The following is a 27,398-nucleotide window of genomic DNA, read 5'->3' as shown; positions in this document are numbered from 1 at the left end:
TGAGCAGCAGTGTTGTGATGTGTCCTATCCCGTCCTTGCAGAGTGATCTTCCTTGCCCTCATCACATGTCTCGGTGGCTCCTCCTACTTTTCATCATCGCAGTCATTACACTTTGGGAGGGGGACAGCCTCCACACTCATTGCTAAAGATCGAACTTCAGACACTCCCCAGAACAACCGAACCCCACAACAAACCGAAAGAGATTTAAGGTGCACACCCCTAAAGAGGTAGCCAGAACAGGATATCAAGTCCCATTTACTTAATGATATATTTTCACTGTTTGCAACCCTCAAGAAAAAGGGTGAGTCTGGGTCACCCTTTTACAACTTGCATATCGTCATAGACGGGGCCAAAATGTTCATCTTTTAACCTTGCTTGAATAAAAAATGCATTTTTTATAGTGCGCAAGAGTTGCGCCTTTTCATTTTCTATGATGATTAAAGGTTTTGGTTGCACCTCAACTCAACGTTGGTTGAGCTCCCTCCATTTTTTTATCAAATACTACTTTTTTACATGTAGTAAGTAAATCATTAAAATTAAAATTGGGATGTTTCCAACTTATTTACACAACCTACTCCACACTTGCAAAGTGAAATTTTATAGAAATGTTCTGAAATTAAGTAGTAAACAAGAAAAGCAAAATTGAATCCAATTATTATAATGCGAATAATTTAATGTTCTATGGTTCAATCCCATTTCTGAAGGTCTGACAACTAATATTGTTCTTCCTTGTGGCAGGCGCAGCAGCACACTGCCCTCCAAAGCCTGATAAAAAATTGGCGGACTTTCCCTTTGCATGCAGCTCTGCATGGAACATCCAGTGTCACATCCTTGGTGACGTGTGGGGTGACATCTGGGATGACCACAGCAACATCCTCTGGAAAGGGAGAACAGAGGGACAGAATGTAAACAAATGCAAACCGTAGGTTCTAAACACTGGCCAGTTGAAAGGTTCTACTAAGATGTCATGAGAAATGGCACCTGTCAGTGTTACTCACCTGCTTGGATGTCAGTTGGCAGAGTGGCGAAGGCGGCCATCTTGAGAGTTCTTTCTTCGGGTGTGACATCCACAACCTCCAAGAGGGAAGAGATGGGCTCTGCCTCTCTGTTCAGGGTAATGTCCACAACATTCAGGTGGAAAGAAGCCAGATCTGCCTCTATGTTACGGGTGATGTCCTGAACCTCAAGGTGTGAATTAGCCGGGTCTGCTTCTGTCTGAGGGGTGATTTCCACAACCTCCAAGTGGGAACAAGATCTGTCTGCCTCTGTTTTAGGGCCGATGTCCACAACCTCCAGGTGGGAAGATGCCGGGTCTGCCTGTATGTTATGGGTGATGTCCACAACCTCAAGGTGGGAAGAAGCCTGGTCTGCCTCTGTGTTTGCGTTGATATTCACAACCTCTATGTAGGGAGAAGCCGGGTCTGCCTCTGTGTTTGGAGTGACAACAACAATCCTGATGAGCACTACTACTACATGTCACCGAGATGTCATCACAACAGGCATCTGTCAGAGTGCTCTCTACCATTGCTACTCACCTGCTAGGATGTCTGGAGGTGCGGTGGAGACGGCCGCAGCGACGACAGGGAGGACTGGTAAGGTGGCTGCAGGGGGCTGGAAGCAGCTCTGTACCTCGTCAGCCACAAAGGCACAGACAGATCTCATATAAAATGGGCTCTGGAGGTCATCCGTGGAGAAGGACTGACTGATTCTCCCGAGGATTGACAGCACAGATTCAAAAGCCGCAGCCCGGGAGAAAGGGATTTGAGGGGAAGGGGCCTTTAACATGCTGGAGAGCTTCTCCACTACGGCTGCCACCATGCCCACGGCCATCCCGCTTACTAGGATTGGGTGTCCTGAATGGCCTTCCTCTGGCTGAAGCCACAGGGCCAGGAGGAGCCTGGGCACCACCTCCACAACCACCTGGGATGGGCTGAGCAGGTTGCTACGGGGCTCATTGGACAGCTCGCCCATAATGCTCCTTACAGCTCTTTCCACGATGCTGTGGACCTTCGGGTCGCTGAAATCAACAAAAAGGAGAAGACAAAGCTAAACAATGTGCTCACAGAGAACACTGTTACAGATGTGTAGATAAATGTATCAAGTCATATGCAGGGCAGTACATGGAACTCACATGTCAGCTGGCGAGGTGGGGTGCAAGGAGCGGCGGAGCTTGCAGACAGCCTCGTGCTCTATGTCTATCATTTTTAGGCAAGTGTTGACTTCCCAGGTCTGCCGTAGGAAACAGGAAGTCTGATTAGTGAAATTTCACAACATGTCTATTCTGCTGTACTAACTAGTTGTTGAAAGGCTAGTAAAGAGCTCACTGACTTGTAGTATGTGTCTAACTCTCATTGTCTTACCAGCCGAGCGAGGTCATTCCCCTCCTCCAGGGTTTCCTTCCACACCCTTCAAATAAAACACAGAGCAATTCAACTTTCCTGGCTTCCGATTTTTCTGTTGTTTATTTTACCCACACCTCTTGGAGTGCTGCTGGTGGCAGGGAATGGCAGTGAAGGTGAGTGATGACGTGGTACTCACCTCTCCCTAAGGGATTTTTTGCCCTGAGACACCAGCCAGTCGCTCATGTGCTCCGTGGTGACATGGTGCGGGATCTGGCCTTGACTCTGGAGCAGCAGGTAGTGGACCATGAGCTTCTTCTGCAAGATGAGGTAAGGTGTGAAATACCATATCATGTGCATTCTGAAGGGCCTCTCACAACATTTCACGACTGTTCATGCATCACAATTTGCGAGTGTTATTAAGAACTCTTATGACCATCTTCTCTAAACTGTCTTGAAATACAACTCTCTTTCTGTTGTTTGTTTTTTTGGGATGAATCTTACCTGTTTATTGTAATATGTTTCCTCCCAGCAGGCCTGCAGAGTCTGGAAATAAAGGCTGCTTCTGCAGAATTCCTTTGAAGAGAATGACAATAATGATGCTTTGTTATGCACATTGTGCACAGGCATTTACAGTATGCAAAAATTAATATCTCCAAAGATTACCTTTGTGGGACCATACGTGAACTCCGGAATGCACCAAACCCTATCCATGGTAAGATGGGGTAGAAACGCAGCGCTATAGATATACGAGATGCTCTAGAGATAACAGGAATAAGTTAAAGTCGCGAATGATCAATTACTGTGGAGTCGTCCAATATGCTGCACTTAGAATTGAGTTGTAAGTAATGTTTGGCACAAAATAGAATGTTTACATTCTATCGCTATGGAGAAATGGAATGTGTAGAACCTTTATAAATGGGTATGCTTCTATGTCTTTATGTCTTGAAAGATTAAGCTCTTTATTTCGTCATAATGTGTATATATGAGGATTGGAACCTGTTTTCGATTCATTACGCAGGTATCCAGCTGCATGTTGCTTAGACCTACTAATACAACCTTGGTTTACAAGTGAAATTAATTGTTTACCAATGCCTATACACATCTATTAACCGTAACTATTTAAAGCAATGATTGTCAATTGAAAATGTGATTGTTGTATTTCCCCTGTTGTGTCAGTCCTCTTAAGCACGTTATTCCAATATTTCCGAGCTCTGAATTGAGATAAGGTACACTTGCAACGCTAATTGGTTAAAAATAAGAGTATCAATGACACTAAACGTATGACTTGGATTATATGCATAATAGTTTAGTAAAAAAATATCGCTCAGCGTGGGAGCTTTTGCTGGGTGGGGGAAGTATACTACAAATGTCTCCATGTCGCGTATAGACCATCACTTCGTTGTCTTGTTGGTAATATAAAAATGCATGACAGTCCGCATTGTAATAGTCTAACAGTTGTTTTTCATTTTGTTTCTCACATTAAACAGACATTTGAGAACGGAATTGCTTACAGTTGTAGGTATGATGCACAGACACACCAAAGCTAAACAGTGTAGTTTGATTAATCAGTTGAAATTATTTGCAAATGTATTCCCTATTATTTACAAATCGAAAGATGTAACATTTTAAATGAATGTGGCAGAAACAGTTTAGCATAGAATTTCTGTGGGAGTCTTTTCCTTCAGTCTTTTTGCCTCCTTGGCCTCGTTTCTCATTAGATGGGATTTCCCCAGTGCCAACTTCACATGAGATGGCTGCTGTCTACTGTCATGTGGTGCTGAATGACAGATCTCGCTTTGCCGATTTCACTGTTGTCCATGGTGCTGAAATATCCAAGTATTTCAGCACCAAGTATCTTGCTCGTTGGATCGAATTCTCCGCGTTAGCTAGCCAGAGAAATATTGAGCAACAGTATCCAACTTGGCTGATCAAATAATTTAGTTTATGGTGTGAGAATTAGCTGGGTAATGAAGTCAGACAACTAGCTAACAGGAACGTTACAACATCGGATAAGCTAACGTTAGTAAACGAACCAACTCGCTATAGTATTAACTGGTATACGACTTCTTGCCGTTCCTCAAGTTATATTGTTAACGTAGTTGCTTACTGGACCCTGGCAATCTGTGTGAAATGTTAATGAACTAACTATCTATGAACTAATGTTTTCCCTCTACAGTAACGTTGCGGTTAATTTTCAGAATGAGAGAATTGGGTGAAAATGAGGCGTCAAGACTTGAGTGTCTTATGCAGTAAAGTCTTGGCAACAAATAACATTGGATTGCTTTCTACACATTTTTTAGCAGTGAGAGGTTCACATTAACCACGTTTTATTTTACACACAGAGACTGATAATGTAGATCATAGTCTTTGTTGTTTAATTAGTTAAAACCTTCCTTCCCCCTATTGTGGATATTTTTGAATGTTTCACCTTTTTGGGCCCTCATCAGTTTGCATCCCTGAATTACTCAAAAAAAGATCTGAATTGGGCTGTCTAAACACAGCCATATAAACCTGGACATTCTCCAACTGAAATGTTCCCTCCTGTCAGCATTGATGTTGAATTACAGTAAATACAACTTTTTGGTTCTCTCCCATTCCCTGTAGGTTTGTTGAACATGAGTGGAAATGAAACTCCAGCACACTGGTAACACTAGATGTGATTATAACTTCTCCTGGTGTGTTGAACCTGCCTGTGGGGTGGGGATATTCCTGGGAGGTCTACTGAAGATGTTGAGTCAGAGTTAGACCAAAGCACACATGGGATTGTGCCTTGGCTCCCTCTTGTGGGAATATACAGTATGGTTGTTACTGAGCCAGGATTCCTGGCTGTTTTGTCACTGTGCCTATGTCAATGATAGTTCATCAACAATCATTTAAACATTATTGCCAGCCATTTTCTCAGGGATGCTGGCCCATGTTGACTCCAATGCTTCCCACAGTTGTGTCAAGTTGGCTGTGTCTTTTGAGTGGTGGACATTCTTAATACAGACTGGAAACTGTTGAGCATAAAAATCAGCAGCTTTGCAGTACTTGACACAAATTGGTTCCCCTGGCACCTACTACCATGCCCTGTTGAAAGGCAAGTAAATATTTTATCTTTCTTATTCACCCTCTGAATGGCACACATACACAATCCATGTTTCAATTGTCTCAAGCCTTACAGTATTTTTCTTTTTAACTATCTCGATCTACACTGACTTAACTAGTGACGTCTATAAGGGATTATAGCTTTCATCTGGATTCACCTGGTCGTCATGGAAAGAGCAGGTGTTCTTAATGTTTTATATGTAACAGTACTCATCTTGCGTTGTGTACAATCAGTCATCGACACGGAACTCCAACATGTAGCACCAGTCATGTAGATTTATTCTGATAGGAACGACACGAAATTGCACTTCATGCAATGCACGTCTCACCATCCAACTCTGCACTCACGCACGCTGGTTTGGTGCTTGTTCATTGGGATAGTTACCAAAATAATACAATTACAATATACAATATAATATCTTTAACAATGTACCTGTTAGGAACGGCACAAAATTGCACGTCAAGCAATGCACGTCTCACCATCCAACTCTGCACTCTCGCACTGTACAAAATATATGAACCCCCCCACCAGACACAGTAAATTGCTAGCTAGTACTGGCGGGAATTCTTCACAACAAAATGCACAACAAATATTCTCCAAAAACCGCTGCATCTTATGTGTGATGTTCGAATAACATTTACAAACAATTTGATATAAATTGTACATTTAAATCATCACTTGAGAGTATAAAAATCACTTTTGATGTACAGTGCTTGGCAACCAACAACTTACCACTGGTTTGATGCTTGTTCACTGGGACGATTCTAACTGGAACATCCCCCCTCGTAAGCAGGCTACGCAAACCAGCCAATAAGATGCCATGTTGAGTAGGTGAAGGCAAGACAAACTCAAACCAAAAACCCATTGGCTTAACAATAAAGTGGCAAGCGGAATCACCAATATAACCCTGTTATATAAACACTCAGTGTTACTCATTCGCACTGACATAAGTTACTTTCAACTATTAACGTGGGCCTTCTTGGTGCCTTATCTGATTGGCAAAGTATTATTTTTGATGTATTGAAAAAATTTTATACAATTCCTATGTAGAGAAGTTTCTCTCTGGTCGTTCAATATGACAATATGACAATATGACACTCTTGTAAAATAGATGTTTAATCTCAATGTGACTCCCTGTTTAAATAAAGGTTCGATACAAAAACATCAACACAAACACAGGATATGGGGTACGCATGGTATCACATCATTACATACTAGACCCTTCTGCACCTGCATTCCAGCACCTGTCCAGCATCTGGTATTGACTCAACATGTTTGAGGTGGGGGATCAAGAAATGTTGTGGAAGAGGTGGCCGTTGAATGTATGATTCTGATATGTACAGGTAAGTTCATTGTGTGTGTGTGGGGGGGAGCGCGCCAATGAGTGCATGCATAGTCTATAGTGGGTTTGAATATGAATGAGCAGCAGTGTTGTGATGTGTCCTATCCTGTCCTTGCAGAGTGCTCTTCCTTACCCTCATCACATGTCTCGGTGGCTCCTCCTACTTTTCATCATCGCAGTCATTACAGTTTAGGAGGGAGGGGACACCCCCACAGGACAGCCCCCACAGGACAGCCCCCACACTCATTGCTAGAGATCGAACTTCAGACTCTCCCCAAAACAACTGAACCCCCCCAACAAACCGAAAGAGATTTAAGGTGCACACCCCTAAAGAGGTAGCCAGAACAGGATAACTCCCTTCAAGCTCACAAAGACACAGTGGAGGAGGAACTATCCGACACAGTGGAGGAGGAATTATCCAACACCCAGGGAGAGAGAACGAGTGACTTCAGTCAAACACAGACAGTAGGGAGAGGTGGGAGAGGAGGAGGTTACACCAGATGCAATTCCTCCTGCTCATGCGAGCAAGGAAAGAGATGACAAGCCTTCTGATCAGGCCAACAGGCAGGCCAAGGGAGAGGTCATAGTGATTCACACCCACAGAGAGAAAGACAACCCACACAACCTCTTGGCTGAGATGAACCACAAAGAGTTAGAGGGCTTTCAGTCAGCCAGCCTGCTCTGATCCTCAAGTGAGTTGTATTTAAATTCATGTTCATTAAATATTTTTAGTCAAGATTTGAAAAGTCCCATTTACTTAATGATATCTTTTCACTGTCTGCAACCCTCAAGAACCAGGGTGAGTCTGAGTCTGAGTCACCCTTTTACTGGGCAAACACAACTTGCATATCGTCATAGACTAGGCCAAAATGTTAATCTTTTAACCTTGCTTGAATAAAACATGCATTTTTTATAGTGTGCAAGAGTTGCGCTTTTTCGTTTTCTATGATGATTAAAGGTTTTGGTTGCACCTCAACTCAACGTTGGTACAAAGGAACATACCCCAAGAGCCTGCGAGAGCTGGGGTGCAAGATGGCTCAACGACTGATCACACGGTTACGGACCCAGGAACGGAAACGACTACGAGTAGGAACACAGCACATGAGACAACTATAACAGCAGCAGGACACACACTTCAGGTGTGCAGCTGTGGTTGGGAGAGAGTAACATCGGCAAGGGGGTTAAGGATCCATCAAGGGAGGAAAAGGTGCTTGGGAGAGCAGAGACAGGGACCTCGCATTGACCAGTACTTCTTACGAAGCAGCCAGTCAAATCAGTCGAATGAAGCACAGCGACGGGACGCAAACCAAAGTTCGCAGAGCATCAGCACCCCTGTAACTGAGGAGGATAACACAAGCACAGAAATGCCGGTGGATGAACTCACCCAACCACAGAGACCTCTAAAAGAGGAAAAGATCAAAGGGCACAGACCGAGTGTGAAGTGGCCCAAAGCCGTTGAAAAGAGAGAGTGGGAATCAATCAACAACGACCTGACAAAAATCTTGGAACAACAGGTAGGAACAGCAGAGAAAAAGCTTGAAAGGATGGGAGACATTATCTACCCGCGCCAGCCAAATCTAGGAGACAGCAGGAGATCGAGATACTTGTCAGAGAGAGAAGGCAGCTGAGGAAGCAGTGGAAGAAGGCCTCTGATGCAGAGAGAGAAGGTCTCATGCTACTCCAAGCAGATATTAAATGTTGGCTGGCAACCTTGCGAAGAGCGGAAAACTTAAGGAAACTTCGTAGGAAGAAGGAACACTCAAGAACACGGTTCTATAAAAAAACCTTTAAGTTTGTCAAAGATCTCTTCGCAAAGGAAAAGTGCGGAATCCTAAAAACTCCAAAGCCAGAACTGGAAGAACATCTGGAGAAGGTCCACCAGGACATGAAAAGGCATGAGCAGATAGTCATCCCACATGACATCCCACCTATTCAACCACCAGAATTCAATCTGGACACTAACCCTCCTAAATTGAGGGAAGTAGAGAACGTTGTCCGAAGAGCAAGAGCGGCCTCGGCTCCTGGGCCTAATGGAGTACCATACAAGCTCTACAAGAACGCCCCGGATGTTCTACGCTTTCTTTGGAGGCTCATGAGGATAGTGTGGCAGAAGGAAATAATACCAAAGGTATGGCGAAGGGCTGGTGGTGTGCTAATCCCGAAAGAGAAGGATGCGACAGACATCAGTCAATTCCGACCAATCTCCCTTCTCAACGTCGAAGGGAAGATATTTTTCAGTATAATAGCACAGAGGCTGTCCACTTATCTGGAAAGTACATTGATACATCTGTACAGAAAGCAGGCATTCCTGGTTTCTCTGGTTGCCTGGAACATACTAGTATGATTTGGCACCAGATCCAAACAGCTAAGAAGGACAAGAGAGACCTCTATGTCATCTTCCTCGACCTGGCCAATGCCTTTGGCTCAGTTCCCCATGAACTCCTCTGGGAATCCTTCAACATATTCCACGTACCAGAACCCATCACTACACTGGTAAAGGCCTATTTCCAAGACCTGCAATTGTGTTTCACAACACCTGACTTCACAACAACATGGCAGCGCTTGGAAGTAGGCATAATGGCAGGCTGTACAATTTCTCCTCTGGCCTTCACTATGGCCATGGAAGTCATCATCAGGGCATCGAGATGGGTGGTCGGCGGTGAGAGAACTAAGGAAGGGCTCCGTCTCCCACCTATCCGAGCATACATGGATGGCATGACTACACTGACCACCACTGCAGCATGCACCAGGCGGCTACTTGCAAAACTTGTAAATAGCCATTTTCAGTAGCTCTCAGCATGCCATTCCATGAGCGCAACATTTATTTTTCAACTCGAATCAATGAGCCCAATCAGTCCTCCATGACACAAAATCATAAACAACATAGTAGGACTTGCTAATAAATCCTTAGTTGAGGTTATGCTCAGGTAAAACAATTTGGCTAATCTATACTTCCATATTTCCAAGTCCTATCCTTCAAGATCAAGGGGTATAACATTTATTGGAATGACTGGAATTTTGATAGACTTTGGTTTTTAAATGTAAAGATACTATTTAATCGTATTTATTATATGTAGTATAAAGCGATAGGTTAGAAGAAGCCTACATAACCAACCCATAAAGTCACATCGGCGCTTCGCTCCCGCAACTTTTTACATTTCATTATATTTCATTATTGCACAACGGTTTGATTTGTCTAATCTTAGCAATTTCTTCTCAGCTAGCTACATAGCCGTCTTTGTATCAAAGATAATTGCGTAATTATCGTATTCCGCCGTCCTAACGTAGTCTTCACTAGCCAGCTAGCTAACGTCCACTGATTAGCTGCACTGGAGAAACTATTACACTCAACTGAACGACTTGATCAGTGTAGTGTTAGCTAGCTACATAGCTGTCTTTGCTGTCTTCGTATCTTCGTTCCAAGATAATTGTGTTGTTTAGGTTTAGAGTGTGTAGTCTTAGAGTGATTATCTTAATTTACCGAGGTTAGCTAGCCAGCTATTTGTCGTCCTTAACGTAGGAGACTCTGCTAGCTAGCCAACGCTAGCCAACGTCTTCTGAATAGAACTCAACAACCCGGTCGCATTCACAGGTAGTATCACATTTTCATTTCATTTCATTACAGTACAACTGTTTGATTTGTTTGATCGTAGCTAGCTACATAGCTAGCTACATAGCCGTCTTTGTATCAAAGAAAATTGTGTAGTCTAGAGTGATTTTCTAGGTTAGCTAGCCAGCTATTGTCGTTCTTTTAACGCAACGTAACGTAAACAACACTACTAGTTAGCCAGCTAGCCCCCGAATAGCAGCACTGTAGAAACTATTACACTCAACGGAACGACTTGATTAGTGTAGTGTCAACAACGCACCCACTGCCAGCTAGCCTACTTCAGCAGTACTGTATCATTTTAATCATTTTAGTCAATAAGATTCTTGCTACGTAGCTTAACTTTCTGAACATTCGAGACGTGTAGCCCACTTGTCATTCCAATCTCCTTTGCATTAGCGTAGCCTCTTCTGTAGCCTGTTAACTATGTGTCTGTTTATCCCTGTTCTCTCCTCTCTGCACAGACCATACAAATGCTCCACACCGCGTGGCCGCGGCCACCCTAATCTGGTGGTCCCAGCGCGCACGACCCACGTGGAGTTCCAGGTCTCCGGTAGCCTCTGGAATTGCCGATCTGCGGTCAACAAGGCAGAGTTCATCTCAGCCTATGCCTCCCTCCAGTCCCTCGACTTCTTGGCACTAACGGAAACATGGATCACCACAGACAACACTGCTACTCCTACTGCTCTCTCTTCGTCCGCCCACGTGTTATCGCACACCCCGAGAGCTTCTGGTCAGCGGGGTGGTGGCACCGGGATCCTCATCTCTCCCAAGTGGTCATTCTCTCTTTCTCCCCTTACCCATCTGTCTATCGCCTCCTTTGAATTCCATGCTGTCACAGTTACCAGCCCTTTCAAGCTTAACATCCTTATCATTTATCGCCTCCAGGTTCCCTCGGAGAGTTCATCAATGAGCTTGATGCCTTGATAAGCTCCTTTCCTGAGGACGGCTCACCTCTCACAGTTCTGGGCGACTTTAACCTCCCCACATCTACCTTTGACTCATTCCTCTCTGCCTCCTTCTTTCCACTCCTCTCCTCTTTTGACCTCACCCTCTCACCTTCCCCCCCTACTCACAAGGCAGGCAATACGCTCGACCTCATCTTTACTAGATGCTGTTCTTCCACTAACCTCACTGCAACTCCCCTCCAAGTCTCCGACCACTACCTTGTATCCTTTTCCCTCTCGCTCTCATCCAACACCTCCCACACTGCCCCTACTGGATGGTATCGCGCCGTCCCAACCTTCGCTCTCTCTCCCCCGCTACTCTCTCCTCTTCCATCCTATCATCTCTTCCCTCCGCTCAAACCTTCTCCAACCTATCTCCTGATTCTGCCTCCTCAACTCTCCTCTCCTCCCTCTCTGCATCCTTTGACTCTCTATGTCCCCTATCCTCCAGGCCGGCTCGGTCCTCCCCTCCCACTCTGTGGCTCGATGACTCATTGCGAGCTCACAGAACAGGGCTCCGGGCAGCCGAGCGGAAATGGAGGAAAACTCGCCTCCCTGCGGACCTGGCATCCTTTCACTCCCTCCTCTCTACATTTTCCTCCTCTGTCTCTGCTGCTAAAGCCACTTTCTACCACGCTAAATTCCAAGCATCTGCCTCTAACCCTAGGAAGCTCTTTGCCACCTTCTCCTCCCTCCTGAATCCTCCTCCCCCTCTGCAGACGACTTCGTCAACCATTTTGAAAAGAAGGTCGACGACATCCGATCCTCGTTTGCTAAGTCAAACGACACCGCTGGTTCTGCTCACACTGCCCTACCCTGTGCTCTGACCTCTTTCTCCCCTCTCTCTCCAGATGAAATCTCGCGTCTTGTGACGGCCGGCCGCCCAACAACCTGCCCGCTCGACCCTATCCCCTCCCCTCTTCTCCAGACCATTTCCGGAGACCTTCTCCCTTACCTCACCTCGCTCATCAACTCATCACTGACCGCTGGCTACGTCCCTTCCGTCTTCAAGAGAGCGAGAGTTGCACCCCTTCTGAAAAAACCTACACTCGATCCCTCCGATGTCAACAATTACAGACCAGTATCCCTTCTTTCTTTTCTCTCCAAAACTCTTGAACGTGCCGCCCTTGGCCAGCTCTCCCGCTATCTCTCTCTGAATGACCTTCTTGATCCAAATCAGTCAGGTTTCAAGACTAGTCATTCAACTGAGACTGCTCTCCTCTGTATCACGGAGGCGCTCCGCACTGCTAAAGCTAACTCTCTCTCCTCTGCTCTCATCCTTCTAGATCTATCTGCTGCCTTCGATACTGTGAACCATCAGATCCTCCTCTCCACCCTCTCCGAGTTGGGCATCTCCGGCGCGGCCCACGCTGGATTGCGTCCTACCTGACAGGTCGCTCCTACCAGGTGGCGTGGCGAGAATCTGTCTCCTCACCACGCGCTCTCACCACTGGTGTCCCCCAGGGCTCTGTTCTAGGCCCTCTCCTATTCTCGCTATACACCAAGTCACTTGGCTCTGTCATAACCTCACATGGTCTCTCCTATCATTGCTATGCAGACGACACACAACTAATCTTCTCCTTTCCCCTTCTGATGACCAGGTGGCGATCGCATCTCTGCATGTCTGGCAGACATATCAGTGTGGATGACGGATCACCACCTCAAGCTGAACCTCGGCAAGACGGAGCTGCTCTTCCTCCCGGGGAAGGACTGCCCGTTCCATGATCTCGCCATCACGGTTGACAACTCCATTGTGTCCTCCTCCCAGAGCGCTAAGAACCTTGGTGTGATCCTGGACAACACCCTGTCGTTCTCAACCAACATTAAGGCGGTGGCCCGTTCCTGTAGGTTCATGCTCTACAACATCCGCAGAGTACGACCCTGCCTCACACAGGAAGCGGCGCAGGTCCTAATCCAGGCACTTGTCATCTCCCGTCTGGATTACTGCAACTCGCTGTTGGCTGGGCTCCCTGCCTGTGCCATTAAACCCTTCAACTCATCCAGAACGCCGCAGCCCGTCTGGTGTTCAACCTTCCCAAGTTCTCTCACGTCACCCCGCTCCTCCGTTCTCTCCACTGGCTTCCAGTTGAAGCTCGCATCCGCTACAAGACCATGGTGCTTGCCTACGGAGCTGTGAGGGGAACGGCACCTCAGTACCTCCAGGCTCTGATCAGGCCCTACACCCAAACAAGGGCACTGCGTTCATCCACCTCTGGCCTGCTCGCCTCCCTACCACTGAGGAAGTACAGCTCCCGCTCAGCCCAGTCAAAACTGTTCGCTGCTCTGGCCCCCCAATGGTGGAACAAACTCCCTCACGACGCCAGGACAGCGGAGTCAATCACCACCTTCCGGAGACACCTGAAACCCCACCTCTTTAAGGAATACCTAGGATAGGATAAGTATTTCCCCCCCCTTTAAGATTTAGATGCACTATCGTAAAGTGACTGTTCCACTGGATGTCATAAGGTGAATGCACCAATTTGTAAGTCGCTCTGAATAAGAGCGTCTGCTAAATGACTTAAATGTAAATGTTAAATGATAACATCAAGTGGGCCCGGATGAAAATCAAGCCAAGCAAATCTCGAAGCATCCCCACAGTCAAGGGACAGCTTAAAGATGTGTGGTTCTGCATTGGAGATGACCCGATACCAACGATCTCTGAGCAACCCATCAAGAGCCTGGGTAGATGGTACAACGAAAGCCTCCGGGATAAAGATCAAATGCAGCAAGTAAGGCAGGACATCGCCGACGGTCTTGAGAACATCAACAAGACCCTACTGCCTGGGAGGCTCAAGCTTTAGTGCCTACAGTTTGGACTTCTCCCCGGGGTAATGTGGCCACTCACCGTCTATGAGGTCCCAATAACAACAGTGGAGAAGATGGAGCGAACCATTACCTCATACGTGAAGAAATGGCTGGGTGTCCCACGATGCCTGAGTAACATCGGCCTCTATGGCAAAGGGGTCCTTGAACTACCTCTTACAAGTCTAATAGAGGAGTACAAGTGCTCTAAAGTAAGACTTCAGATGACATTGAAGGACTCCAAAGACCAGACCATTAGCAGGGCTGCACCTTCCCTACAAACTGGACGGAAATGGACATCATCCAAGGCTGTGCAGCAAGCAACATCAGCCCTGAGACACCAAGACATTGTGGGGAATATCCAGCATGGAAGAGGAGGCTTTGGCCTGGCAGCAAGCAAACCAACGTTCCATAAGGAAACAACATCTGAACGCAGGAAGCTGGTGGTCGAGGAGGTGCGCAGACAGGAGGAGACTGCAAGAAGTGCAAAGGCTGTCTCTCTTGCTAAACAAGGGCAATGGATGCGGTGGGAAGGCCTGGAGAGGAGAAAAATCAACTGGAGTGAGCTTTGGCAAATGGAGGCAAGCAAATGGAGGCAAGCAACATCAGCTTCATCATAAGAGCTGTTTATGATGTGCTTCCATCACCAAAAAATCTACATCAATGGTCCCTTCCGTCTTCAAGAGAGCGAGAGTTGCACCCCTTCTGAAAAAACCTACACTCGATCCCTCCGATGTCAACAATTACAGACCAGTATCCCTTCTTTCTTTTCTCTCCAAAACTCTTGAACGTGCCGTCCTTGGCCAGCTCTCCCGCTATCTCTCTCTGAATGACCTTCTTGATCCAAATCAGTCAGGTTTCAAGACTAGTCATTCAACTGAGACTGCTCTCCTCTGTATCACGGAGGCGCTCCGCACTGCTAAAGCTAACTCTCTCTCCTCTGCTCTCATCCTTCTAGATCTATCGGCTGCCTTCGATACTGTGAACCATCAGATCCTCCTCTCCACCCTCTCCGAGTTGGGCATCTCCGGCGCGGCCCACGCTTGGATTGCGTCCTACCTGACAGGTCGCTCCTACCAGGTGGCGTGGCGAGAATCTGTCTCCTCACCACGCGCTCTCACCACTGGTGTCCCCAGGGCTCTGTTCTTGGCCCTCTCCTATTCTCGCTATACACCAAGTCACTTGGCTCTGTCATAACCTCACATGGTCTCTCTTATCATTGCTATGCAGACGACACACAATTAATCTTCTCCTTTCCCCCTTCTGATGACCAGGTGGTGAATCGCATCTCTGCATGTCTGGCAGACATATCAGTGTGGATGACGGATCACCACCTCAAGCTGAACCTCGGCAAGACGGAGCTGCTCTTCCTCCCGGGAAGGACTGCCCGTTCCATGATCTCGCCATCACGGTTGACAACTCCATTGTGTCCTCCTCCCAGAGCGCCAAGAACCTTGGCGTGATCCTGGACAACACCCTGTCGTTCTCAACTAACATCAAGGCGGTGGCCCGTTCCTGTAGGTTCATGCTCTACAACATCCGCAGAGTACGACCCTGCCTCACACAGGAAGCGGCGCAGGTCCTAATCCAGGCACTTGTCATCTCCCGTCTGGATTACTGCAACTCGCTGTTGGCTGGGCTCCCTGCTTGTGCCATTAAACCCCTTCAACTCATCCAGAACGCCGCAGCCCGTCTGGTGTTCAACCTTCCCAAGTTCTCTCACGTCACCCCGCTCCTCCGTTCTCTCCACTGGCTTCCAGTTGAAGCTCGCATCCGCTACAAGACCATGGTGCTTGCCTACGGAGCTGTGAGGGGAACGGCACCTCAGTACCTCCAGGCTCTGATCAGGCCCTACACCCAAACAAGGGCACTGCGTTCATCCACCTCTGGCCTGCTCGCCTCCCTACCACTGAGGAAGTACAGCTCCCGCTCAGCCCAGTCAAAACTGTTAGCTGCCCTGGCCCCCCAATGGTGGAACAAACTCCCTCACGACGCCAGGACAGCGGAGTCAATCACCACCTTCCGGAGACACCTGAAACCCCACCTCTTTAAGGAATACCTAGGATAGGTTAAGTAATCCCTCTCACCCCACCCCCCCTAAGTTTTAGATGCACTATTGTTAAGTGACTGTCCCACTGGATGTCATAAGGTGAATGCACCAATTTGTAAGTCGCTCTGGAGAAGAGCGTCTGCTAAATGACTTAAATGTAAAATGTAATGTAATGGTATGGCGAGGACTCGACCTGCCCCCTCTGCCCAGCTCCAGCGACTCTCAGGCATATAATGACAGGTTGCAAGACCCGCCTCTCACAAGGCCGCTACACCTGGAGGCACAATCAGGTCCTCAAGAGCCTGGCTGCAGCACTTGAGACCAAGAGTAGTGCAACCAATTCATTACCTCCATAAACATGCAATCCCGTCAAAACAACAAAATTCATCCAGGAGGGACAGAAAAGGCCCAAGTATCCTCCTACAAAGCCAGAAACTGGACACCAAGCCATAGCCCGGGACTGGAAATTGCTTGTCGATATTGGCCAGCAACTCATTTTTCCACCTGAGATTGCTTCTACCAACCTTAGGCCAGACATGGTACTCTGGTCCCCTTCACGAAAGGCTGTGTACATCATAGAGCTCACAGTCCCGTGGGAGAATTCTGTTGAAGAGGCCTACGAGCGTAAGAAACTGCGTTACACAGAGTTGGCAGCAGACGCAACTCAGCGTGGCTGGAATGCAAAGGTCTGGCCAGTTGAAGTGGGATGCAAAGGATTCGTGGCTTCTTCCATTATCAGGTTGCTGAAATAACTTGGAATCCATGGACAGGCTCTGCGGCAGACCGTCAGAGCAGTTTCTCAAGCAGCTGAAAGAGGCAGCCAGTGGATCTGGATCAAACGGAAGAACCCTTGCTGGGTTATAACTTCATGACCCCCCAACCCCACCTGAGAACCCAATTCAGATTCCTCCAACTTGAGGAGGGCATATGAGGTATGCGGTCAGCTGTATGGCTGGCTCAGGGTAGAGGACGCCCCTGCCTTGCATTGTCCCGTTGGACATCTTAATTGGGCATGGGACACAAGCTAAGGCTTGATCACCCTTTAGCTGGCCACCTCTGATGAGGGTGTTTAGTGATTAAAGGCCGAAACACCCACTGATTCGAAGGCACACTGCTGAGGATGTGTCCCAAAAATTGACATCTTACCCCAGTCTAAGAAATAAACCTCCCATGCCACTCTGTCAACATCACGGCAAATCTCATGCGAGTGCATTCCATCTATTGGCACAATGGACAGTTTTTAACATCTCGTCCCGTGTTTTATGATTCTTACAGTTTAGGAGGGAGTAGGACACCCCCACAGGACAGCCCCCACACTCATTGCTAGAGATCGAACTTCAGACTCTCTCCAAAACAACAGAACCCCCCAAAAAACCGAAAGAGATTTAAGGTGCACACCCCTAAAGAGGTAGCCAGAACAGTATAACTCCCCTCAAGCTCACAAAGACACAGTGGAGGAGGAACTATCCGACACAGTGGAGGAGGAATTATCCAACACCCAGGGAGAGAGAACAAGTGACCTCCGTCGAACACAGACAGTAGGGCGAGGTGGGAGAGGAGGAGGTTACCCCAGATGCCATTCCTCCTGCTCATGCGAGCAAGGAAAGAGATGACAAGCCTTTCTGATCAGGCCAACAGGCAGGCCAAGGGAGAGGTCATAGTGATTCACACCCACAGAGAGAAAGACAACACACACAACCTATTGGCTGAGATGAACCACACAGAATTAGAAGGCTTTCAGGGCTAGCCAGTCAGCCAGCCTGCTCTGATCCTCAAGTCAGTTGTATTTAAATTCATGTTCATTAAAGATTTTTATTCAATATTTCAAAAGTCCCATTTACTTAATGATATCTTTTCACTGTCTGCAACCCTCAAGAACCAGGGTGAGTCTGGGTCACCCTTTTCCTGGGCAAACACAACTTGCATATTGTCATAGACTAGGTCAAAATGTTCATCTTTTAACCTTGCTTGAATAAAACAATGCATTTTTTATAGTGAGCAAGAGTTGCGCTGTTTCCTTTTCTATGGTGATTAAAGGTTTTGGTTGCACCTCAACTCAACGTTGGTTGAGCTCCCTCCATTTTCTGTTGTAGTCAAGTAGTACTATCTTTCTTTTTTTTACATGTAGTAAGTAAATAATTAAAAGCATTAAAATTGAGATGTTTCCCACTTACTTACACAACCTACTCCACACTTGCAAAGTGAAAGTTTATAGAAATGTTCTGACATTAAGTAGTAAACAGGAAAAGCAGAATTGAATCCAATTATTATGATGCAAATAATTTAATGGTCTATGGTTCAATCCCATTTCTGAAGGTCTGATGAATAACTAATCTTGTTCCTCCTCTTCCTTGTGGCAGGCGCAGCAGCACACTGCCCTCCAAAGCCTGAAAAAAATTGCCGGACTTTCCCTTTGCATGCAGCTCTGCATGGAACATCCAGTGTCACATCCTTGGTGACGTGTGGGGTGACATCTGGGATGACCACAGCAACATCCTCTGGAAAGGGAGAAAAGAGGGACAGAATGTAAACAAATGCGAACCGTAGGTTCTAAACACTGGCTAGTTGAAAGGTTCTACTAAGATGTCATGACAAACGGCACCTGTCAGTGTTACTCACCTGCTTGGATGTCAGTTGGCTGAGAGGCAAAGGCGGCCATCTTGAGAGTCCTTTCTTCAGGTGTGACATCCACAACCTCCAAGAGGGAAGAGATGGGCTCTGCCTCTCTATTAGGGGTGATGTCCACAACATTTAGGTGGAAAGAAACCAGATCTGCCTCTTTGTTACGGGTGATGTTCACAGCAAAGTGGGAAGAAGCTGGATCTTGTTGTGTCTTAGGTGTGATGTCCTGAACCTCCAGGTGTGAATTAGCCGGGTCTGCCTCTGTCTTAGGGGTGATTTCCACAACCTCCAAGTGGGAACAAGCTCTGTCTGCCTCTGTTTTAGGGCCGATGTCCGCAACTTCCAGGTGGGAAGATGACTTGTCTGCCTGTATGTTATGGGTGATGTCCACAACCTCAAGGTGGGAAGAAGCAGGGTCTGCCTCTATGTTAGCGGTGATGTCCACGACGTCCAGGTGGGAAGACGCCGAGTCTGCATCTGTGTTAGTGGTGATGTCCACAACCTCCATGTGGGAACAAGCTCTGTCTGCCTCTGTTTTAGGGCCGATGTCCGCAACTTCCAGGTGGGAAGATGCCTGGTCTGCCTGTATGTTATGGGTGATGTCCACGACGTCCAGGTGGGAAGATGCCGGGTCTGCCTCTGTGTTAGAAGTGACAACAGCAATCCTGATGAGCTCTCCTACTACAAGTCACCGAGATGTCATCACAACAGGCATCTGTCAGAGTGCTCTCTATCATTGCTACTCACCTGCTAGGATGTCTGGAGGTGCAGTGGAGACGGCCACAGCGACGACAGGGAGGACTGGTAAGGTGGCTGCAGGGGGCTGGAAGCAGCTCTGGACTTCATCAGCCACAAAGGCACAGACAGATCTCACATAAAATGGGCTCTGGAGGTCATCCGTGGAGAAGGACAGACTGATTCTCCCGAGGATTGACCACACAGATTCAAAAGCCGCAGCGCGGGAGAAAGGGATTTGAGGGGAAGGGGCCCTTAACATGCTGGAGAGCTTCTCCACTACGGCCGCCACCATGCCCACGGCCATCCCGCTTACTAGGATTGGGTGCCCTGAATGGCCTTCCTTTGGCTGAATCCACAGGGCCAGGAGGAGCCTGGGCACCACCTCCACAACCACCTGGGATGGGCTGAGCAGGTTGCTATGGGGCTCATTGGACAGCTCGCCCATAATGCTCCTTACAGCTCTTTCCACGATGCTGTGGACCTTAGGGTCGCTGAAATCAATAAAAACAAGAATACAAAGCTGAACGATGTGCAATGTGCTCACAGAGAACATTGTTTTAGTCTGTTTCTGCAGAGTTACAGATGTGTCGATAAATGGATCAAGTCATATGCAGGGCAGTACATGGAACTCACATGTCAGCTGGCGAGGTGGGGTGCAAGGAGCGGCGGAGCTTGCAGACAGCCTCGTGCTCTATGTCTATCATTTTTAGGCAAGTGTTGACTTCCCATGTCTGCCATAAAAAACAGGAAGTCTGATTAGTGAAATTTCACAACATGTCTATTCTGCTGTACTAACTAGTTGTTGAAAGGCTAGTAAAGAGCTCACTGACTTGAAGTATGTGTCTAACTCTCATTGTCTTACCAGCCGAGCGAGGTCATTCCCCTCCTCCAGGGTTTCCTTCCACACCCTTCAAATAAAACACAGAGCAATTCAACTTTCCTGGCTTCCGATTTTTCTGTTGTTTATTTTACCCACACCTCTTGGAGTGCTGCTGGTGGCAGGGAATGGCAGTGAAGGTGAGTGATGACGTGGTACTCACCTCTCCCTAAGGGATTTTTTGCCCTGAGACACCAACCAGTCGCTCATGTGCTCCGTGGTGACATGGTGCGGGATCTGGCCTTGACTCTGGAGCAGCAGGTAGTGGACCATGAGCTTCTTCTGCAAGATGAGGTAAGGTGTGAAATACCATATCATGTGCAATCTGAAGGGCCTCTCACAACATTTCACGACTGTTCATGCATCACAATTTGCGAGTGTTATTAAGAACTCTTATGACCATCTTCTCTAAACTGTCTTGAAATACAACTCTCTTTCTGTTGTTTATGTTTTTTTGGGATGAATCTTACCTGTTTATTGTAATATGTTTCCTCCCAGCAGGCCTGCAGAGTCTGGAAATAAAGGCTGCTTCTGCAGAATTCCTTTGAAGAGAATGACAATAATGATGCTTTGTTATGCACATTGTGCACAGGCATTCACAGTATGCAAAAATTAATATCTCCAAAGATTACCTTTGTGGGACCATACGTGAACTCCGGAATGCACCAAACCCTATCCATGGTAAGATGGGGTAGAAACGCAGCGCTATAGATATACGAGATGCTCTAGAGATAACAGGAATAAGTTAAAGTCGCGAATGATCAATTACTGTGGAGTCGTCCAATATGCTGCACTTAGAATTGAGTTGTAAGTAATGTTTGGCACAAAATAGAATGTTTACATTCTATTGCTATGGAGAAATGGAATGTGTAGAACCTTTATAAATGGGTATGCTTCTATGTCTTTATGTCTTGAAAGATTAAGCTCTTTATTTCGTCATAATGTGTATATATGAGGATTGGAACCTGTTTTCGATTCATTACGCAGGTATCCAGCTGCATGTTGCTTAGACCTACTAATACAACCTTGGTTTACAAGTGAAATTAATTGTTTACCAATGCCTATACACATCTATTAACCGTAACTATTTAAAGCAATGATTGTCAATTGAAAATGTGATTGTTGTATTCCCCTGTTGTGTCAGTCCTCTTAAGCACGTTATTCCAATATTTCCGAGCTCTGAATTGAGATAAGGTACACTTGCAACGCTAATTGGTTAAAAATAAGAGTATCAATGACACTAAACGTATGACTTGGATTATATGCATAATAGTTTAGTAAAAAAATATTGCTCAGCGTGGGAGCTTTTGCTGGGTGGGAGAAGTATACTACAAATGTCTCCATGTCGCGTATAGACCATCACTTCGTTGTCTTGTTGGTAATATAAAAATGCATGACAGTCCGCATTGTAATAGTCTAACAGTTGTTTTTCATTTTGTTTCTCACATTAAACAGACATTTGAGAACGGAATTGCTTACAGTTGTAGGTATGATGCACAGACACACCAAAGCTAAACAGTGTAGTTTGATTAATCAGTTGAAATTATTTGCAAATGTATTCCCTATTATTTACAAATCGAAAGATATAACATTTGAAATGAATGTGGCAGAAACAGTTTAGCATAGAATTTCTGTGGGAGTCTTTTCCTTCAGTCTTTTTGCCTCCTTGGCCTCGTTTCTCATTAGATGGGATTTCCCCAGTGCCAACTTCACATGAGATGGCTGCTGTCTACTGTCATGTGGTGCTGAATGACAGATCTCGCTTTGCCGATTTCACTGTTGTCCATGGTGCTGAAATATCCAAGTATTTCAGCACCAAGTATCTTGCTCGTTGGATCGAATTCTCCGCATTAGCTAGCCAGAGAAATATTGAGCAACACTATCCAACTTGGCTGATCAAATAATTTAGTTTATGGTGTGAGAATTAGCTGGGTAATGAAGTCAGACAACTAGCTAACAGGAACGTTACAACATCGGATAAGCTAACGTTAGTAAACGAACCAACTCGCTATAGTATTAACTGGTATACGACTTCTTGCCGTTCCTCAAGTTATATTGTTAACGTAGTTGCTTACTGGACCCTGGCAATCTGTGTGAAATGTTAACGAACTAACTATCTATGAACTAATGTTTTCCCTCTACAGTAACGTTGTGGTTAATTTTCAGAATGAGAGAATTGGGTGAAAATGAGGCGTCAAGACTTGAGTGTCTTATGCAGTAAAGTCTTGGCAACAAATAACATTGGATTGATTTCTACACATTTTTTAACAGTGAGAGGTTCACATTAACCACGTTTTATTTTACACACAGAGACTGATAATGTAGATCATAGTCTTTGTTGTTTAATTAGTTAAAACCTTCCTTCCCCCTATTGTGGATATTTTAGAATGTTTCACCTTTTTGGGCCCTCATCAGTTTGCATCCCTGAATTACTCAAAAAAAAGATCTGAAGTGGGCTGTCTAAACACAGCCATATAAACCTGGACATGCTCCAACTGAAATGTTCCCTCCTGTCAGCATTGATGTTGAATTACAGTAAATACAACTTTTTGGTTCTCTCCCATTCCCTGTAGGTTTGTTGAACATGAGTGGAAATGAAACTCCAGCACACTGGTAACACTAGATGTGATTATAACTTCTCCTGGTGTGTTGAACCTGCCTGTGGGGTGGGGATATTCCTGGGAGGTCTACTGAAGATGTTGAGTCAGAGTTAGACCAAAGCACACATGGGATTGTGCCTTGGCTCCCTCTTGTGGGAATATACAGTATGGTTGTTACTGAGCCAGGATTCCTGGCTGTTTTGTCACTGTGCCTATGTCAATGATAGTTCATCAACAATCATTTAAACATTATTGCCAGCCATTTTCTCAGGGATGCTGGCCCATGTTGACTCCAATGCTTCCCACAGTTGTGTCAAGTTGGCTGTGTCTTTTGAGTGGTGGACATTCTTAATACAGACTGGAAACGGTTGAGCATAAAAATCAGCAGCTTTGCAGTACGTGACACAAATTGGTTCCCCTGGCACCTACTACCATGCCCTGTTGAAAGGCAAGTAAATATTTTATCTTTCTTATTCACCCTCTGAATGGCACACATACACAATCCATGTTTCAATTGTCTCAAGCCTTACAGTATTTTTCTTTTTAACTATCTCGATCTACACTCAAGCTATCTATCTACCTCAAGCTGAACTTCGGCAAGACAGAGCTGCTCTTCCTCCCGGGGAAGGACTGCCCGTTCCATGATCTCGCCATCACGGTTGACAACTCCATTGTGTCCTCCTCCCAGAGCGCTAAGAACCTTGGCGTGATCCTGGACAACAAACTGTCGTTCTCAACTAACATCAAGGCGGTGGCCCGTTCCTGTAGGTTCATGCTCTACAACATCCGCAGAGTACGACCCTGCCTCACACAGGAAGCGGCGCAGGTCCTAATCCAGGCACTTGTCATCTCCCGTCTGGATTACTGCAACTCGCTGTTGGCTGGGCTCCCTGCCTGTGCCATTAAACCCCTACAACTCATCCAGAACGCCGCAGCCCGTCTAGTGTTCAACCTTCCCAAGTTCTCTCACGTCACCCCGCTCCTCCGCTCTCTCCACTGGCTTCCAGTTGAAGCTCGCATCCGCTACAAGACCATGGTGCTTGCCTACGGAGCTGTGAGGGGAACGGCACCTCAGTACCTCCAGGCTCTGATCAGGCCCTACACCCAAATAAGGGCACTGCGTTCATCCACCTCTGGCCTGCTCGCCTCCCTACCACTGAGGAAGTACAGTTCCCGCTCAGCTCAGTCAAAACTGTTCGCTGCTCTGGCTCCCCAATGGTGGAACAAACTCCCTCACGACGCCAGGACAGCGGAGTCAATCACCACCTTCCGGAGACACCTGAAACCCCACCTCTTTAAGGAATACCTAGGATAGGATAAAGTAATCCTTCTCACCCCCTCCCCCCTTAAAATATTTAGATGCACTATTGTAAAGTGGTTGTTCCACTGGATGTCATAAGGTGAATGCACCAATATGTAAGTCGCTCTGGATAAGAGCGTCTGCTAAATGACTTAAATGTAAATGTACACTGACTTAACTAGTGACGTCTATAAGGGATTATAGCTTTCATCTGGATTCACCTGGTCTTCATGGAAAGAGCAGGTGTTCTTAATGTTTTATATGTAACAGTACTCATCTTGCGTTGTGTACAATCAGTCATCGACACGGAACTCCAACATGTAGCACCAGTCATGTAGATTTATTCTGATAGGAACGACACGAAATTGCACTTCATGCAATGCACGTCTCACCATCCAACTCTGCACTCACGCACGCTGGTTTGGTGCTTGTTCACTGGGATAGTTACCAAAATAATACAATTACAATATACAATATAATATCTTTAACAATGTACCTGTTAGGAACGGCACAAAATTGCACGTCATGCAATGCACGTCTCACCATCCAACTCTGCACTCTCGCACTGTACAAAATATATGAACCCCCCCACCAGACACAGTAAATTGCTAGCTAGTACTGGCGGGAATTCTTCACAACAAAATGCACAACAAATATTCTCCAAAAACCGCTGCATCTTATGTGTGATGTTCGAATAACATTTACAAACAATTTGATATAAATTGTACATTTAAATCATCACTTGAGAGTATAAAAATCACTTTTGATGTACAGTGCTTGGCAACCAACAACTTACCACTGGTTTGATGCTTGTTCACTGGGACGATTCTAACTGGAACATCCCCCCTCGTAAGCAGGCTACGCAAACCAGCCAATAAGATGCCATGTTGAGTAGGTGAAGGCAAGACAAACTCAAACCAAAAACCCATTGGCTTAACAATAAAGTGGCAAGCGGAATCACCAATATAACCCTGTTATATAAACACTCAGTGTTACTCATTCGCACTGACATAAGTTACTTTCAACTATTAACGTGGGCCTTCTTGGTGCCTTATCTGATTGGCAAAGTATTATTTTTGATGTATTGAAAAAATGTTATACAATTCCTATGTAGAGAAGTTTCTCTCTGGTCGTTCAATATGACAATATGACAATATGACACTCTTGTAAAATAGATGTTTAATCTCAATGTGACTCCCTGTTTAAATAAAGGTTCGATACAAAAACATCAACACAAACACAGGATATGGGGTACGCATGGTATCACATCATTACATACTAGACCCTTCTGCACCTGCATTCCAGCACCTGTCCAGCATCTGGTATTGACTCAACATGTTTGAGGTGGGGGATCAAGAAATGTTGTGGAAGAGGTGGCCGTTGAATGTATGATTCTGATATGTACAGGTAAGTTCATTGTGTGTGTGTGGGGGGGAGCGCGCCAATGAGTGCATGCATAGTCTATAGTGGGTTTGAATATGAATGAGCAGCAGTGTTGTGATGTGTCCTATCCTGTCCTTGCAGAGTGCTCTTCCTTACCCTCATCACATGTCTCGGTGGCTCCTCCTACTTTTTCATCATCGCAGTCATTACAGTTTAGGAGGGAGGGGGACACCCCCACAGGACAGCCCCCACAGGACAGCCCCCACACTCATTGCTAGAGATCGAACTTCTGTCATGTTTTGTCTTATATTATCTTGTCATTTTGCTTTTCCTTCTGTTCGTTTTCCCCCTGCTGGTCTTTTTAGGTTCGTTCCCCTTTTTCTCTCTCCCTTCCTCTCTCTCTTCTCTCTATCGTTCCGTTCCTGCTCCCAGCTGTTCCTATTCCCCTAATCAATCATTTAGTCTTCCCACACCTGTTCCTTATCTTTTCCCCTGATTAGAGTCCCTATTTCTTCCCTTGTTTTCCGTTCCTGTCCTGTCGGATCCTTGTCTATTGTTCACCGTGCTGTGTCTGTGTATCGCCCTGTCGTGTCGTGTTTCCCTCAGATGCTGCGTGGTGAGCAGGTGTCTGAGTCTGCTACGTTCAAGTGCCTTCCCGAGGCAACCTGCAGTTCTTGATCGAGTCTCCAGTCTGTTCTCGTCATTACGAGTGGAATTATGCCTTATGATTGTAGATTTACTTTACTGGATTAAAGACTCTGTTTTCGCCAAGTCGCTTTTGGGTCCTCATTCACTTGCATAACAGAAGGATCCGACCAAAGAATGGACCCAGTGACTACAGACGCTCGTAACACTGCCGTCGAGATCCAAGGAGCCATGCTCGGCAGACACGAGCAGGAATTGTCTGCTGCTCGCCATGCCGTGGAGAACCTGGCCGCTCAGGTTTCCGACCTCTCTGGACAGTTCCAGAGTCTTCGTCTCGTGCCACCTGTTACTTCCTGGCCTGCCGAGCCTCCGGAACCTAGGGTTAATAACCCACCTTGCTACTCCGGGCAGCCCACGGAGTGCCGCTCCTTTCTCACCCAGTGTGATATTGTGTTCTCTCTCCAACCCAACACATACTCTAGCGAGAGAGCTCGGGTTGCTTACGTCATTTCACTCCTTACTGGCCGGGCTCGAGAGTGGGGCACAGCTATCTGGGAGGCAAGGGCTGATTGTTCAAACAATTACCAGAACTTTAAAGAGGAGATGATTCGGGTTTTTGACCGTTCAGTTTTTGGTAGGGAGGCTTCTAGGGCCCTGGCTTCCCTATGCCAAGGTGATCGATCCATAACGGATTACTCTATAGAGTTTCGCACTCTTGCTGCCTCTAGTGACTGGAACGAGCCGGCGCTGCTCGCTCGTTTTCTGGAGGGACTCCACGCAGTGGTCAAAGATGAGATTCTCTCTCGGGAGGTTCCTTCCAGTGTGGACTCTTTGATTGCTCTCGCCATCCGCATAGAACGACGGGTAGATCTTCGTCACCAAGCTCGTGGAAGAGAGCTCGCGTCAACGGTGTTTCCCTGCTCCGCATCGCAACCATCTCCCTCCTCTGGCTCAGAGACTGAGCCCATGCAGCTGGGAGGTATTCGCATCTCGACTAAGGAGAGGGAACGGAGGATCACCAACCGCCTGTGCCTCTATTGCGGATTTGATGGACA

At 46.4% G+C, this 27,398-nt stretch overlaps 3 protein-coding genes across 9 annotated transcripts in view; 1 reads left to right on the top strand and 2 right to left on the bottom strand.

Moving 5' to 3' along the window:
• LOC123994629 (metabotropic glutamate receptor 8-like) overlaps positions 1-27,398 on the top strand; it is a 1,038,970-nt gene that overhangs the window by 843,012 nt on the left and 168,560 nt on the right. The window lies entirely within an intron of this gene.
• Positions 683-6,199, bottom strand: LOC123994634. Of its 5 annotated transcripts, none has more exons than XM_046297475.1 (9): positions 6,163-6,199; positions 3,006-5,711; positions 2,844-2,915; positions 2,539-2,657; positions 2,361-2,406; positions 2,132-2,229; positions 1,536-2,017; positions 999-1,427; positions 683-877 (listed from the first exon to the last, which is right to left on the bottom strand). In XM_046297475.1, the coding sequence occupies exons 2-9, from the start codon at positions 3,051-3,053 to the stop codon at positions 714-716; spliced, it is 1,458 nt and encodes a 485-aa protein (XP_046153431.1). In that variant the 5' UTR covers positions 3,054-5,711; positions 6,163-6,199; the 3' UTR covers positions 683-713. The 5 variants fall into 5 exon arrangements, with proteins under 5 accessions (XP_046153431.1, XP_046153433.1, XP_046153430.1 ...); XM_046297477.1 differs by having other exon boundaries at positions 5,588-5,711; XM_046297474.1 differs by having other exon boundaries at positions 2,844-5,711.
• Positions 17,983-23,391, bottom strand: LOC123994633. Of its 2 annotated transcripts, none has more exons than XM_046297472.1 (8): positions 21,048-23,391; positions 20,886-20,957; positions 20,579-20,697; positions 20,401-20,446; positions 20,172-20,269; positions 19,548-20,029; positions 18,798-19,439; positions 17,983-18,676 (listed from the first exon to the last, which is right to left on the bottom strand). In XM_046297472.1, the coding sequence occupies exons 1-8, from the start codon at positions 21,093-21,095 to the stop codon at positions 18,477-18,479; spliced, it is 1,707 nt and encodes a 568-aa protein (XP_046153428.1). In that variant the 5' UTR covers positions 21,096-23,391; the 3' UTR covers positions 17,983-18,476. The 2 variants fall into 2 exon arrangements, with proteins under 2 accessions (XP_046153428.1, XP_046153429.1); XM_046297473.1 differs by having other exon boundaries at positions 18,798-19,277.

This window comes from Oncorhynchus gorbuscha, linkage group LG14 (assembly GCF_021184085.1).
Source record: "Oncorhynchus gorbuscha isolate QuinsamMale2020 ecotype Even-year linkage group LG14, OgorEven_v1.0, whole genome shotgun sequence".
NCBI classification, from domain to species: Eukaryota; Metazoa; Chordata; class Actinopteri; order Salmoniformes; family Salmonidae; genus Oncorhynchus; species Oncorhynchus gorbuscha.
The sequence above is the reverse complement of the archived record's forward strand: the minus strand, read 5'-3'. Positions and strand labels throughout refer to the sequence as shown.

What these genes read in the sequence shown, in the direction of transcription:
- LOC123994634 (XM_046297474.1), bottom strand. Translation starts at nt 2,969, where the DNA reads ATGCCTGTGCACAATGTGCATAACAAAGCATCATTATTGTCATTCTCT. An exon ending in AAAAAATCCCTTAGGGAGAG is followed by an intron (nt 2,407 to 2,538) that starts GTGAGTACCACG and finishes TTTTATTTGAAG; the next exon opens with GGTGTGGAAGGAAACCCTGG. An exon ending in GCCAACTGACATCCAAGCAG is followed by an intron (nt 878 to 998) that starts GTGAGTAACACT and finishes CTCCCTTTCCAG; the next exon opens with AGGATGTTGCTGTGGTCATC.
- LOC123994633 (XM_046297472.1), bottom strand. Translation starts at nt 21,095, where the DNA reads ATGGATAGGGTTTGGTGCATTCCGGAGTTCACGTATGGTCCCACAAAG. An exon ending in CCCACCTCGCCAGCTGACAT is followed by an intron (nt 20,030 to 20,171) that starts GTGAGTTCCATG and finishes TATTGATTTCAG; the next exon opens with CGACCCTAAGGTCCACAGCA. An exon ending in GCCAACTGACATCCAAGCAG is followed by an intron (nt 18,677 to 18,797) that starts GTGAGTAACACT and finishes CTCCCTTTCCAG; the next exon opens with AGGATGTTGCTGTGGTCATC.